General features: G+C 38.7%; 1 protein-coding gene across 4 annotated transcripts in view; it reads left to right on the top strand.

Moving 5' to 3' along the window:
* The window catches only part of polk (polymerase (DNA directed) kappa), a 69,346-nt gene that overhangs the window by 50,673 nt on the left and 3,814 nt on the right, over positions 1-14,859 (top strand). For all 4 annotated transcript variants that reach the window (XM_073048278.1, XM_073048276.1, XM_073048275.1 and 1 more), the window contains 4 exons: positions 2,471-2,503; positions 7,313-7,409; positions 7,582-7,753; positions 9,195-10,310. In XM_073048278.1, coding sequence (XP_072904379.1) covers positions 2,471-2,503; positions 7,313-7,409; positions 7,582-7,753; positions 9,195-10,310 — 1,418 coding nt within the window. The remainder of the gene's footprint in view (positions 1-2,470; positions 2,504-7,312; positions 7,410-7,581; positions 7,754-9,194; positions 10,311-14,859) is intronic.

Below are 14,859 nucleotides of genomic sequence, written 5' to 3'. Positions count from 1 at the left end.
GAAGTGGTTTGGGAAATTTAACTTGGAATCTGGAAATTATCCAACAAGACACAGCATGGGTTTGCTTCAAATGCAAATACAAAGAATGAAACTGATTCAAATAAATGAAAACACCACCTAGAAAGTAAATTAAAATGTATTGTGGAGTACACTTGAGACTAGTGTGTGACATGACTTAGGTTTTTGAATCAGTATACAGTATTGTGTGCTGATCTGTGGATGTTTATATCCAGCAAGACTACTTCAGAGCCTTCCGTTGGGAAGGTAGCTATTTTTAATTATGGTTCACAGGTCAGCTATAGATTTAAAAAAAAATAAAAGCCATATCGAAACTTTTCAGTCTTTAGGATCAAATAAACAGTAGTATGCTATCTTGGGAATAATTTGGAATAGCCATAATACAAAGAAGTAACAGTCTCATTGGTCAGGTGTATTCTCAGAGGACTTAATATGGAGCAAGATCATAATGAGGTCAAGTGTATTTCTCATGTGAACTATGTGATAGAGCAAACAACAGACAGTGCAAGAACAGGCTCTTTGGCCCCCATGTCTCCACTGACCACAATGACAATCTGAACTAATCCCATCTACCTGCACAAGGTCCGTATTCCTCTATTCCCTGCCTGTTCCCACTTGTGTCTCTCAGACTTGTTGGACGAATAAATTAATATTTTACCAGGTAGGGATTATTTGTTTATAATTACCCCATTTCCTTCCTGTTCTTGATCATTGTTAGTTGTTTCATCCCAAACTAGATGAATAGCATATCTGATATTGTTATACGTATGGTGATGGTTAGATATGGGAGAAAATTATCAAGAGTTAAGTTTGGATTGTCCTAGCTGAATCATGTTAGGCTCTGGGTCACATCATAATTTTATACGCCAATAAACCTCTAAAGCAGAGTCCTGCATTCTATGTCATATGTTTAGTGGTGATTGAAAAGAACTGAAAGGCAAAAAAAATTGTGTTACTGGTATCAGTGATGGCTTTTGTCATGGTGCGATCATTTGCTCTCTGGAAGACTTTTGCTAAAGCTTCTCTCACAGTAGGTTGAAGGCTTGTTAACTGTAACGGAAGAATTGCTGATGTCACTTCAAATCTCTCAACAAACAACCAAGTAGTTTAATAGTTGTAGAAGGGAAAATGATATTATGTATTAGGAACCATGATGCTGTGTTCAATTTGCTTATTCTTCCTGTAGTCTTTGCACTTACCCACATAGTCTGCAAAAATTGCATTATCTATTGGACAAGTAAAAGGACTGAGACTCCTGAAAAGCTACCTTTCCCACACACCCATCCATCTTGACTGATGAGTTTTGCGGTACTTCGTCAAAGGGGTGTGATTGCTCCATGGAATAAAATATTCAAGTAACTTTTCCCCTTCCTGGTGTATTCCAGCTGAGAGCCACCTATTCAACTCTTGTGCAGAAGGTGATACAGCTGCATACACTTTCTTTGGGTATGGGTCATAAATGGTTTAAATCAGGTCCTAAATACTGCAGTTGGAATACATCACCTGCCTTTCCATTCCTACCTTAAATTAATTTATTTTGAAAAGGAAGCTTGCCCAGAGCCTTTTTTTTTAACTGAAGCTCTATATACATCTAGCGCTGTAGTTATTGAATTATGTGGAAAATTTACATGGCACTGAAGCTAAAATTGTAAAGGAACACTGTAAAGTCTGAAACATAAAGCAATGCAAAATCGCTAGCAAAATGTCAGTTCTTTATTTAGTTGTTAAATGGAAAGTGTGCATTCTTAAAAAAAGAGAAGTAATTTAGTTCATTATGCAGTGTTAGAAAATATCTTTTTAATTGTTCTGAAACCTGTGAATGACATATATAACAAAACTATAACACAAAAGTGTATTAAGGACCCAAATATATGGCACTGGATGTCTTGTACACTGCCTAATCATATGCAGTACTAAAGGACCAATCATAGAATCGTACATCACAGACTTGGGCTCTTTTGGACACCATGTCCATGCTAAATGTGTTGTCTATCTACACTAATCCTATTTGCCTGCTTTAGGCCAATATCCCTCTATGCCATTTGTATCTGAGTACTTATCAGACAGACAGACATGCCTTACTGATCCCGAAGGAAATTGGGTTTCATTACAGCCGCACCAACCAAGAATAGTGAAGAAATATAGCAATTTTATCCAAATGCCTTTTAAACTTAATTCTATTTGTTTGTAAGTTTATTCTGATATACCATTGCAGATAGCCACCAATTATGTCTAAGTACATAATCTATATACATTGATTGTATCAACACTAATATAAATGTAAATACATAAATGATGTTTGCTGCAATTAAAAGAGCATATGTATATTAATACAAAATTATCCTAGTTTGAAGAGAGATTTAAACTTCATTCTTAAAATATCTCCACATGTGAGCTTTATATATTTGGAAGAAAATTGTATTGGTAACAATAATAACTTTTATTGTTGTAGAGATGGTGATCGGAAGAGTATGAGCACAGAAAGGTGAGTCCTCTTCAGTATTCACATCAGATTTGGCTGTATGCTTTGCTCTTACTGATTCCTATTGCTTAGCTCTTTGTTAAAGCCTATGTGAAAACCTGAATTATGAACACTTGTCTTTATGTAGTGGTCAAAATGCTTCACAGAGCAGTGCTACAAGCAAAGAAAAATGATCAAAGCCATTCTAAGTATATAATGGGAAGTAGAAAGCAGAAAATTAGAAAGAAATGTAGAGAGTTTAGGGCAAACGTGGCTGAAGGCCTCATTACTACTGGTAGAACAGAAAATGCAGGATCATCATAAAAAACTATCTGGGATTATGGGGCTGGAAGAGATTGGGGATTAGGGTAAAATAAGGTAAACAGAAATTCATGAATAAAAAGATTTTCAATTCAGTGTTTTGGGAGATGAAGATCCACAGGAGATGAGCAAAGATAGGGACAGTGCATAATGTTACTGACAGGGTTTTGAATAATTTGGACCTTGATAGATTGATGCTTGAGACACCGGCAAAACATTCAGTGAAATTGACTTTGGAGATAAATACACGAGTTTTAGCAGAGGTGAAATGGACTGTACTGAAGCAGTGAAATTGGGCAGTACTGACATTAGTTACAGTTTGAAGTTTACAACTGATCTCAGGGACAAATATTTTCAGCTGGATTGGCAAGGTAGAAGGGATTGTGGTGTTGGCTAATGGAAATTCGATGGGCCGAATGGCGTAAATCTGCTCCTGTGTCTTGTGGTCTTTTAGTCTTAGGGACTCTCAGGTTTTACTTGTGTTTGAGTGGAAAAAATTTTATATTTTTCTTGATGACTCTCAACAGTAGTGAATTCTGGTGAACAGGTGTGAAAGACGGCAAAATGGTAAAATATTAAGGTGACGTTGAAAAGGAGACACAAGGTTAATCAGTCACAATACTGGATTTTTTTTTTTGCTCAGAGTGACTTTGACTTTTGATTGAATAATTTGACCAGTCTTGTGACAGAGATAAGCTTAAAGCTGTTTAGTGAGTATTCCTGCAAAGATCTTCAAAATGGCGGAGGCAAAAAGCAGGAAATGCTTCTGTGCAAGGTCATCATCAGTAGGTTTCACTTGTGTATAGGAATCCATCAACATATTTATCAGTTTTCAAATCACAATAAATAAATCTTCACCGCAATGGAATTCAGAAGCAGCACAATATATTTTATATTATACATATATCTATGGAAGAAAATAAATTGTATTTTAAAGGGTTTTTATTTATAAGTCACAGGCCTAGACATTCTCTGGTGTTATGTAATAATATTTTTATGAGGAAGCTAGTCATTATAACTGATGGCAATTCTGTATGTATTTCTGGCCTTTTTTGATTCATATCATTTTAATATGTAATTTAGTTATGCGTGGAGGCACACAAAATTTATGTTATTGTATTATAGTAAAACACTGTGAATGATAAATGTAGGAATACAGTTGCAAAAGTTTGTGGATCCTTTGCAGTTACCTGGTTTTCTGCATTAATTACTCATGTGGTCTGATCTTCATCTAAGTCACATTAATAGACAAACACTATCTACCTAAACTAATAACGCACAAACAATTGTACTTCTCATCAATACTGAACACACCATTTAAACAATCACAGTCTAGGTTCAAAAACATATGTATACCTATGGGGTAATGCCGTCTACTAAAGCTATTTGGAGTCAGGTGTTCTAATCAATGAGATGAGATTGGAAGTGTGTGTTCTAGAGGTGCCCTGCGTGATTTAAAGAAAAAATCCAGTCAGGTTACTGACAGAGCCTGCTCTTCTCAAGAAAGATCTGTTCATGTACATCATGCCTTGATCAAAACAACTTTCAGTGGGCCTTCGGTGAAGAAATATAGAGATGCATGAAGCTGGAAAAGGCTACAAAGGCATTTCTAAAGACCTGAGTGTTCATCAGTCCACAGTAAAAGAAATTGTCTACAAATGGAGGAAACTCAGTACTGTTGCTACGCTCCCTAGGAGTGGGCGTCCTGCAAAGATCAGACTAAAAGCACAGTGTACAACGCTGAAGGAGGTGAAAAAGAACCCAAGGGTAACAGCAGAAATCTCTAGAACTTGCTAAAGTCTCTGTTCATTTGTCCACTATAAGAAAAAAACTGAACAAGAATGATATTCATGGAAGGACACCATGGAGCAAACCACTGCTCTCCAAAAAAAAAACATTGCTCATGTCTCAAGTTTGCAGAAGACCACTTTGATGTTCTACAATGCTTCAGGGACAATTATCTGTGGACATATTAAACAAAAGTTGAACTTTCTGGCAAAAATGCATACCGCTATGTTTGGAGGAAAAAGGGCACTGAACACCAACACCAAAACCTCATCCCATCTGTGAAGCATGGTGGAAGGAGCATCATGGTTTGGGGATGCTTTGCTGCCTCAGGAGCCGGACAGCTTATAATCATTGAGGGGATAATGAATTCAGAATTGTATCAAGACATTTTACAGGAGAATGTCAGGGTAACAGTCCGTCACCTGAAGATAAATAAAAGTTGGATGGTGCAACAATGATCTGAAACACAAGGGTAAGTAAACAACAGAATGGTTTAAAAAGAAGAAAATATGTGTTTTGGAAGGCCAAGTCAGAGTCCAGAACTTAACCCAATTGAAATGGTGTTATGTGACCTGAAAAGGGCTGTTTATGCAAGGTATCCCAGAAAAATGATGAACTGAAACAGTTTTGTATGGAGGAGTGGGCTAAAATTCCTTCTTGCCATTATACAGATTTGATCAGCAGCTACAAGAAATATTTGGTGGAAGTTATTGCTGCTAAAGGAGGCTCTACCAGTTATTAAACACAGGTGTTCACATACCTGTTTCAGCCTGGACTGTGAATGATTAAATAATGTGTTCCATAAACACATGAAAATCACAATTGTTTATGTGTTATTAGTTTAGGCAGATTATGTTTGTCTATTTTTGTGACTTAGGTGTAGATCAGACCACATTTTATGAGTAATTAATGTAGAAAACCAGAAGATATAGGCCATTCAGCCCATCGAGTCCTGCTCTGCCATTCAATCATGTGCTGATCCAGTTTTTCTAGTCATCCCCACTCCCCTACCTTCTCCCCATACCCTTTGATGCCCTGGCTAATCAAGAACCTATCTATCTCTGTTTTAAATGCACCCAATGACTTGGCTTCCACAGTTGCTCATGGCAACAGATTCCACAGATTTACGATCCTCTGACTAAAGTAATTTTTCTGCATCTCTGTTCTAAATGGATGTCCTTCAATCCTGAAGTTGTGCCCTCTTGTTCTAGACTCCCCTACCATGGGAACTAACTTTGCCATATCTAATAAAAAACACAAAATGCTGGCAGAACTCAGCAGGCCAGACAACATCTATGGGAGGAGGTAATAACGACGTTTCCATATAACCATATAACAATCACAGCACGGAAACAGGCCATTCCGGCCCTCCTAGTCCGTGCCGAACTCTTAATCTCACCTAGTCCCACCTACCCGCACTCAGTCCATAACCCTCCACTCCTATCCTATCCATATACCTATCCAATTTTACCTTAAATGACACAACTGAACTGGCCTCTACTACTTCTACAGGAAGCGCGAAATGTTTTTTATTTATTTCCAGCATCTGCAGATTCACTCGTGTTGCCTTTGCCATATCTAATCTGTTCAGGCCTTTTAACATTTGGAATGTTTTTATGAGATCCCCCCTCATTCTCCTGAACTCCAGGGAATACAGCCCAAGAGCTGCCAGATGTTACTCATACAGTAACCCTTTCATTCCTGGAATCATTCTCGTGAATCTTCTCTGAAGCCTCTCCCATTTCAGTTTATCCTTTCTAAAATAAGGAGCCCAAAACTGCACACAATAATCCAAGTGTGGTCTCATGAGTGCCCTATAGAGCCTTAACATTACATCCCTGCTCTTATATTCTATGCCTCTAGAAATGAATGCCAATAATGCATTCGCCTTCTTCATCACCGACTCAACCTAGAGGTTAACCTTTAGAGTATCCTGCACAAGGACTCCCAAGTCCCTTTGCATCTCTGCATTTTGAATTCTCTCCCCATTTAAGTAATAGTCTTTCCGTTTATTTCTTCCACCAAAGTGCATGACCATACACTTTCCAACATTGTATTTCATTTGCCACTTCTTTGGCCATTCCCCTAAACTATCTAAGTCTCTCTGCAGGCTCGCTTTTTCCTCACATAACTGTAAAGCATTCGCAAACTTTATCTTGCAAATGTAAGTTAAGCCCAAATGCACTGAGAGGTCCCACAGGGAATCAGTAGTTGAATTATTTATGAATGGTGCTGCTGCTGATGAATTTGTTCCATCAAGGTGATCATGCCCACGTCTAATGGCATAATGTTATCATCCTTTGGGAAGTGTAGTGTATTTCCCCAAATTCCACCCACTGTACACAGGGAATATGTGCTCTAAATCAATTTCATTGCAATGAATTCATTTTTCAGTGAGTTCTCATTCAAAGAATGATCACTGATAAATTGCACTACACAGAGGTCATAAAGCAAACTGTTTGCTTGCTTGATGTTGGACCTAATTAAGTTTGTATGTGATGACTTAGGATTCATAATTCTAATATACAAAATTCTTTACGTCTTGCTTGTTTGAATACCATCCCCCACTAGCCTCAGTGGAAACTAGTGTGGGTTCCCTCTTTAGCATGCATTCTTACATATGTGACTTACAGGCATTTACTGTCATCAAGTTATTGGCTATTTTCACAGTGTATTTTCTGACTTTAGAACCTGTGTGAAGTAGAATTTATTTTTGAATTCTAGAACTTTCAGTGAAATCAATAAGGCATCGGAGCAGTTCAGCTTATGCCGTGAACTTTGTCATGATCTTGAGGAAGATCTCCACAAGGAAGGACTAAGGGTACAGCTTTTCTCATTTTGTCAAAGTATTTCTGAAGTCTTTTTCCTCTTAACATTGTAAAGTTTAAAGGTTTAATGGTATACTTCACAAAAATAATGAATGTTACCTGAAACTGTGTTCAGTATAGAGAGGATTTTTAAGACTTTGTAAAATAAATCTTCTAAAATTTTAGGGGAAGACTGTAACTCTAAAATTGAAGAACATAAACTTTGAAGTGAAGACAAGAGCCTGCACAGTTCCATCGGCAGTTTCTAAGGAAGAAGAAATTTATGCTGTTGCATCTGAATTACTGAAGACTGAGCTTGAGAACCTACATCCTCAGCCACTGAGACTCAGACTTATGGGTAACACTTAACAGGAGTTTCCAAATATCAGATAAAGGTTTCTTTAGTTCAATAGCCACTTGTCATTAATTTTGACTAGACTCCCCTTTTGTTCCCTTTGATGAGATGGCAAAAGTAGACTGTCATCAGGAAATTGTAAATTCAACTGGTTGCAGATTACCTACATTGCAAACACAAGGGGACACAATGCAAATAACAATTGTGTAAAATCTAAATAGTAGACAACTATTTGAAATATAAAGTGGTTAGCTTCTGCAGAAAGAAGAAAGACTGAGTGAAACTTTTATTCAGAACAGAAAATGCACTGCTAAAAGTTTTTTTAAAAAACAGAACATTAATGAATGACCTGGAGGATTCAGCTTAACCTATTCTACTTTACCAGTTATCAAAGCAGTAAGAATCATAGAATGAAATGAGCATTTTTAAGATAACAAGACAAAGCAAGCCAATAGCTTTCTGTTAATATACCAGGGCTAAGTTACACGATTTTGGTATAATGACAGCTACTGAGAGAGGTGAAAGGATTAACAGAGTACATTTACCTTTCTTATGTATAAAGCTATAAAAGTTTGATGTGATTTTATATCTTACTGAAAGAGAATCACAACCTTTGTTTTAATTTTTAAAAATTTTATTTGGCACATTTTGTATCATTAGAACATTAGAAAGTTTTTGACAAGAACAGGTCATTCGGACCTAAAGCTTGCCATTCATACTGTATGAATTCCTATTCATACAGTGTGTTGAAGTAACTATCAAGTTTAGGTTTGAAAGTCTCCAAGGTACTACTCTCAACTACACAACTAGGGAGTTTGTTCCATGTGTCCACAACTCGATGTGTAAAGAAATGCTTCCTGATGTTAGTCTGAAATCTCCCTTTCACATTTTTCTTGGGTCATACCAAGCCATTAGTATTTCACCAGTTGATAGAAAGAGGCTTTAGCTTAGCCTAATTTGCTTCCTTGCTTTTAATTCTATTTGAGGAGAAGAGGTCTGTTTGGAGACTGCTGCACATTGTTGCATGGATTCCTGACAAATATTTGGTCTACAAGATATGTTAAAGTGCCGGGGTTAGGACTCAATGTATTTAAGTAAACTACTTAAGAACTTTTTAAAAGCTATTATTAATGTTTTTTGAGAGGGTGATTTTAGATGCATATCATATTTTTACTGAGTTAAGTATTGAATGTAATTAGTTTTGCTACAATAAGTGTATGGGACATTGGAAAAAATGTTGAATTTCCCCATGGGGATGAATAAAGTATCTATCTATCTATCTATCTAGTATGTTAATTCATTCCACTGCTGTTTGAAATTAGAATCTTATCTTTTTCATACTTTTTTAACTATTGAATTTTTCTTTCTAAATCTCATGGGAACCACTCAGTATTATTAAATTGTCACTATTGCTCAGTTAATATATTATTGTTTCTCCTGTAAGGTGTACGGATTTCTGGGTTTGTCCATCAGGATGAGAAAAAACCTCCCCAGAAAAGCATCATCAATTTTCTCCAAACTGGAAAATCTGAGACCTCAATTTGCAGTTCTGATTTTGAGTGCGTAGACATGAAGAACCCAATACAACTAGCAGAAACATCTAAAAGAGAAAGTTTCTTCAATAAAAAGCGACAGCAAAATAGCCAGGTTCTTGCAGTCAAACAGCAAGAAAAGTGCACATCTACTATAATGCCCTCAGCTTGCACAGTGGATGATATGCAGCCCAAGGATGATGGCCTGGTTCTAGCATTAAAGGCTACTGATAAGTGCCCAAAATGTTTAAAAAGACTAGGTATATCAACTTCAGAAGAATTGAGGAACCATATTGATTGTTGCCTATGTGTAACAGTAGGGGAAGCAAAGGCAAGCTGCACAATCATGAAGGATGCATGTATCTTGGATACTAATTTTAAAAATGAAAAAATAATGGATCCAAATGAACAAAAAGGAACAGAACATCAGGAGAGCTGCTCAGAACTGTGTCCGAGAATTATGGATGTAGATTTGCACGGAGGGATTGAAAGTAGCAGCTTTACTGGTGAATCATTAGTTAAAAACATTACCTGTCCGATTGTACAATCTGGTAACCAGACTTGTCTTAAAGATCACATGCAGCCATCTAACAGCACAGTAAGACCTCTGACACTCATTAAAGATAAATGTATCTTAGAAGAAGAATCTTCAGACCACTGCAATTTGTCAGTTATGTCTGGTAAAGATATTCATTCAACACTGGAATCAGTTCAGCTCGATTCAACTAAATCTAATACGAGCAGGTTAAATTCCCTTTCGTTTGCACAACTCAACCTGTCAAAACTGGGTGCTCAGCAACAGTCAGCCCAGGCAGTAAAGCATGCTACGTCATTAAAGGGAAGGTTGTCTTCTGAATCAACAGAACCAACTGGTCTGGTATGTCCAGTTTGCAACGTTAGACAAGAAACAACAGATCTTTCATTGTTCAACGGGCATGTTGATATCTGCCTAAATCAAGGGGTTATACAAGAGCTTACTGAAAGATCAACACACCTATTTTCCAATGACTGCACTTCAAAGGAAGTAGGTGAGCAACCTTATTTCCACATAATCAGTTTCAGTAATGTGTATTAATTGAGGGCCTTTTAAAAGGAATTGTATTTCTGTTGAAACCCATTCATTTTGTCATGTGTGGTCTCCTATAAATCAACCAGACCAAGGAGTAGAGGCCCACTCATTTCTTTGACAGACAACAAAGGCCAATAGATTGCATGCTGAGCAAGAAATTTTTAATATTAAGTCTCCTAAGTTCGAGAGCAGTGGGGGAACTTTATTCCATTATTTGCTATAATGAGGAACAATTAATGGAGAGTTAGGTGCTAAGTTAAAGGCAGGACCTCCAGAGTTGTGATCTCAGGATTGCAAACAGTGCCACGTGCTCATGAGGCCAGAAATAAGAAGTTCATACAGTTTAACATGTGGATAAGGAGTTGGTGTAGCAGGGTGGGCGTCTGATTTTTGGATCATTGGGCTCTCTTCCAGGGAAGGTAGGACCTGTACCAGAAGAGATGGCCTACGCCCTAACTGGAGGGGAACTAATATCCTAGTGGAAAGGTTTGCTAGTGCTGCATGGGAGGTGGGTTAACTAGAGTTACGGGGGATCGGCACCAGAGTCCCAGAACAGATAATGGAGAGGCTATGGAGACAGACGTTGATAAAGTCAAGAATCAAAAGGTTGAGCATGGTGCGGCTAATGTCCTGAGCTGTGTATACTTCAATGCAAGAAGTATCGAAGGAAAGGCAGATGAGCTCAGGGGATGCATCAATACATGAAATTAAGGTATTGTAGCCATTACTGAGACTTGGTTGCAGGAGGGGCAGACTTGCAGCTCAATATTGTTTCAGAGTGGGAGGGATTAAAGGAGGAGGGGTGGCATAACAAGTCAGGGAAAATGTCACGACAGTACTCAATCAGGATGGACTGGAGAACTCGTGAGACATTATGGGTGGAATTGAGGAATAAGAAAGATATGACCATGTTAATCAGACTATATAACAAACCACCTGAGGAACAAATTCGTAGAGAGATCACAGACTGTGGTAAGAAGCATAAGGTTGTTAAAATACGTGACTGTAACTTTCCTCATATGGACTGGGACCACCATACTGTAAAAGGACTAGATGGGATAGAATTTGTCAGATGTGTTCAGGAAGGTTTCCTTAAAGAGTACGTAGAAGTCCCAATGAGAGGGTGTGTGATACTTGACCTGCTATTAGGGAATGAGACAGGGCAGCTGACAGGTTTGTGTTGGGAACATTTTGCATTGAGTGATGATAATACCATTAGTTTCAAAGTAAATGTGGAAAAAGATAGGTTTAGTCGGTGGGTTGAGATTCTAAATTGAGAAAGGCCAATTTTGATGGTATCAGAAAGGCCCTGGCATGTGTGGATTGGGACAGGCTGTTTTCTGGCAATGGTGTACGTAGTAAGTCAGAGGCCTTCAAAAGTGAAAGCTTGAGAGTACAGAGTTTGTATGTGTCTGTCAGAATAAAAGGTAAAGTTAACAGGTTTAGGGAAACCTTGATTTTCAAGAGATATTGAGGCTCTATTTATGAAAAAAGGTGTTGCAGAACAGGTATAGGAAAGTAGGAACAAGTAAGGTACATGAAGAGTATAAGAAATGCACGAGAACACTTAAGAAAGAAACTAAAAGAAGGCATCAGGTTGCCCCAGCAGACATGGTGAGGAAGAATCCTATGGATAACCTACAGATATTTTAAGAACAATAGGATTGCAATGGACAAAATTGGTCCTCTGGAAGATCAGAATGTGAATCCATGCATGGAGCCCAAAGAGATGGGGGAAGAACTAACTTATTTTTGCATCTGTATTTACTCAGGATATAGACACAGAGTCTGTAGAAATAAGGCAAAGAAGTGGACCTTGTACAGATTACAGAGGAGGAGGTCTTTGCTGTCTTGAGCTACTTAGGGTGGATAAATCCCCAAGGCCTGGAAAGTGTTTCCTCGGACCCTGCAGCAGGCAATTGGAGAAATTGCAGGGGCCCTAGCAGAGATATTTACTGTATATCATCATTAGTGACAGGTGAGGTACCAGAGGATTGGAGGATAGCCAATGTTGTTCTGCTGTTTAAGAAAGGCTCTAAAGCTAAACCCAGAAATTATTGGCTGGTGAGCCTGACATTAATAGTGAGAATGTTTTTGGAAGGTATTCTAAGGGTCTGGATATATGAGTATTTGGATAGACTTGGACTGATTACCGATAGTCAGCATGGCTTCGTGCATGGGAGGTCGTGTCTAACTAACCTAATAGAGTTTTTAGAACATAGAAAACCTACAGCACAATACAGGCCCTTCAGCCCACAAAGCTGTGCCGAACATGTCCTTACCTTAGAAATTACGTAGGGTTATCCATAGCCCTCTATTTTTCTGAGCTCCACGTACCTGTCCAGGAGTCTCTTAAAAGACCCCATCGTATCTGCCTCCACCACCGTCGCAAGCAACCCATTTCACACACTCAGCACTCACTGCTTAAAAAAAACTTATCCCTGACAGCCCCTCTGTACCTACTTTCAAGCACCGTAAAACTGTGCCAGCCTTTTCAGCCCTCGGAAAAAGCCTCTGACTATCCACATGATCAATGCCTCTCATCATCTTATACACCTCTATCAGGTCACCTCTCATCCTCCGTCACTCCAAGGAAAAAAGGCCGAATTCACTCAACCTATTCTCATAAGGCATGCTCCCCAATCCAGGCAACAACCTTGTAAATCTCCTCTGCACCCTTTCTATGGTTTCCACATCCTTCCTGTAGTGAGGCGATCAGAACTGAGCACAGCACTCCAAGTGGGATCTGACCAGGGTCCTGTATAGCTGCAACATTACCTCTCAGCTCCCAAACTCAGTCCCATGATTGATGAAGGCCAATGCACCATATGCTTTCTTAACCACAGAGTCAACCTACACAGCAGCTTTGAGTGTCTTATGGACTCAGACCCCAAGCTCCCTCTGATCCTCCACGCTGAGGAAGTTAGCAGGAAAGTTGATGAGGGCAAGGCAGTGGATTTGGGGTGTTGTCTACATGGACTTTAGCAAGCATTTGACAAGGTCCCATACGGGAGGTTGGTCAAGAAGGTTCAGTCACTTGGCATTCAAGGTAGGTAGTAAATTAGATTAGACATTGACTTTGTGGGAGAAGCCAGAGAGTGGTAATAGGTAATGGCCTCTCTGACTGGAGGCCTGTGACTAGTGATGTGCCACAGAAATCAGTATCGGGTCCATTGTTGTTCGCCGTTCAATCAGGTGTGTTATCACCAGCATGTATCATGAAATTTGTTAACTTAGCAGCAATACAATTCAATACATGATCTATATCAATGATCTGGATGATAATGTGATTAACTGATTCAGCAGATTTGCGAATGACACCAAGATTGGGGGTGTAGTGGACAGTGAGGAAGACTATCAGATCTTGCAGCGGGATCTGGACCAGCTGCAAAAATGGGTTAAAAATGGCAGATGGAACTTAATGCAGACAATTGTGACTTGTTGCACTTTTGTAGGACCAACCAGGTTAGGTATTACATTGTGAACAGTAATGCACTGAGGAGTGCTGTAGAACAAAGGGATCTGGGAATACAAGTCCATAAGTTACTAAAAGTGGTGGCACGGGTAGGTACGGTCATAAAGAAAGCTTTTGGCACATTGGCCTTCATAAATCAAAGTATTGTGTACAGGAGGTGGGATGTTATGTTGAAGTTGTATGAGAAGTTGGTGAGGCCTAATTTGGAGTACTGTGTGCAGTTTTGGTTACAGGAAAGATATAAGTAAGGTTGAAAGTGTTTAAAGAAAATTTACAAGGATGGTACTGGAACTGGAGGACCTGAGTTATGAGGAAAGATTGAATAGCTTAGGATTTTATTCCTTGGAACGTAAAAGATTGAGGGGAGATTTGATGAAGGTATACAAAATTATGAGGGGTATAGATAGGGTAAATGGAAGGCTTTTTCCATTGAGGTTGGGTGGGACTCCAACTCGAGGACACGGTTTAAAGGTGAAATGTGAAAAATTTAAAGGGACCATGAGGGGAAACTTCTTCACTCAGAGGGTCGTGTTAGTATGGAACGAGCTGTCAGCACAAGTGTTGCATGCGAGTTTGATTACAGCATCCAAGAAAAGTTTGGATAGGTACAAGGATAGTAGGGGTATGGAAGGCAATGGTCCCAGTGTAGGTCTGTGGGAGTAGACAATTTAAATGGTTCGGCACAGACTAGATGGACCAATGGGCCTGTGTCTGTACTGTACTTTTCTAAGATTCTGTGACTCAATAACTAACTTCTGACTAAGACTGAAGCTATTGTATCTGTAAAATATGGCTTTGTAACATCAAGGTAATATGTTTAAACAGAAGCTGAGTGGATTGACATCACAGCGAGTTTTAATACTAAATCATTTCTAGTAGGAAAAATATTAGCAGAATAGAATTGTAGTTTGTACATTTTATATACACTTCTCAAAATGTTTACACCTTTCTGGGTATGTTCTTAAGTGAGATGGTAAACTTGAGGGAGAAAATTTAGCATTTCCCAGAAGTTGTAACAATCTGCCTGGTGACT

This window comes from Hemitrygon akajei, chromosome 6, assembly GCF_048418815.1.
Source record: "Hemitrygon akajei chromosome 6, sHemAka1.3, whole genome shotgun sequence".
Lineage (NCBI taxonomy): Eukaryota > Metazoa > Chordata > Chondrichthyes > Myliobatiformes > Dasyatidae > Hemitrygon > Hemitrygon akajei.
The sequence above is the reverse complement of the archived record's forward strand: the minus strand, read 5'-3'. Positions and strand labels throughout refer to the sequence as shown.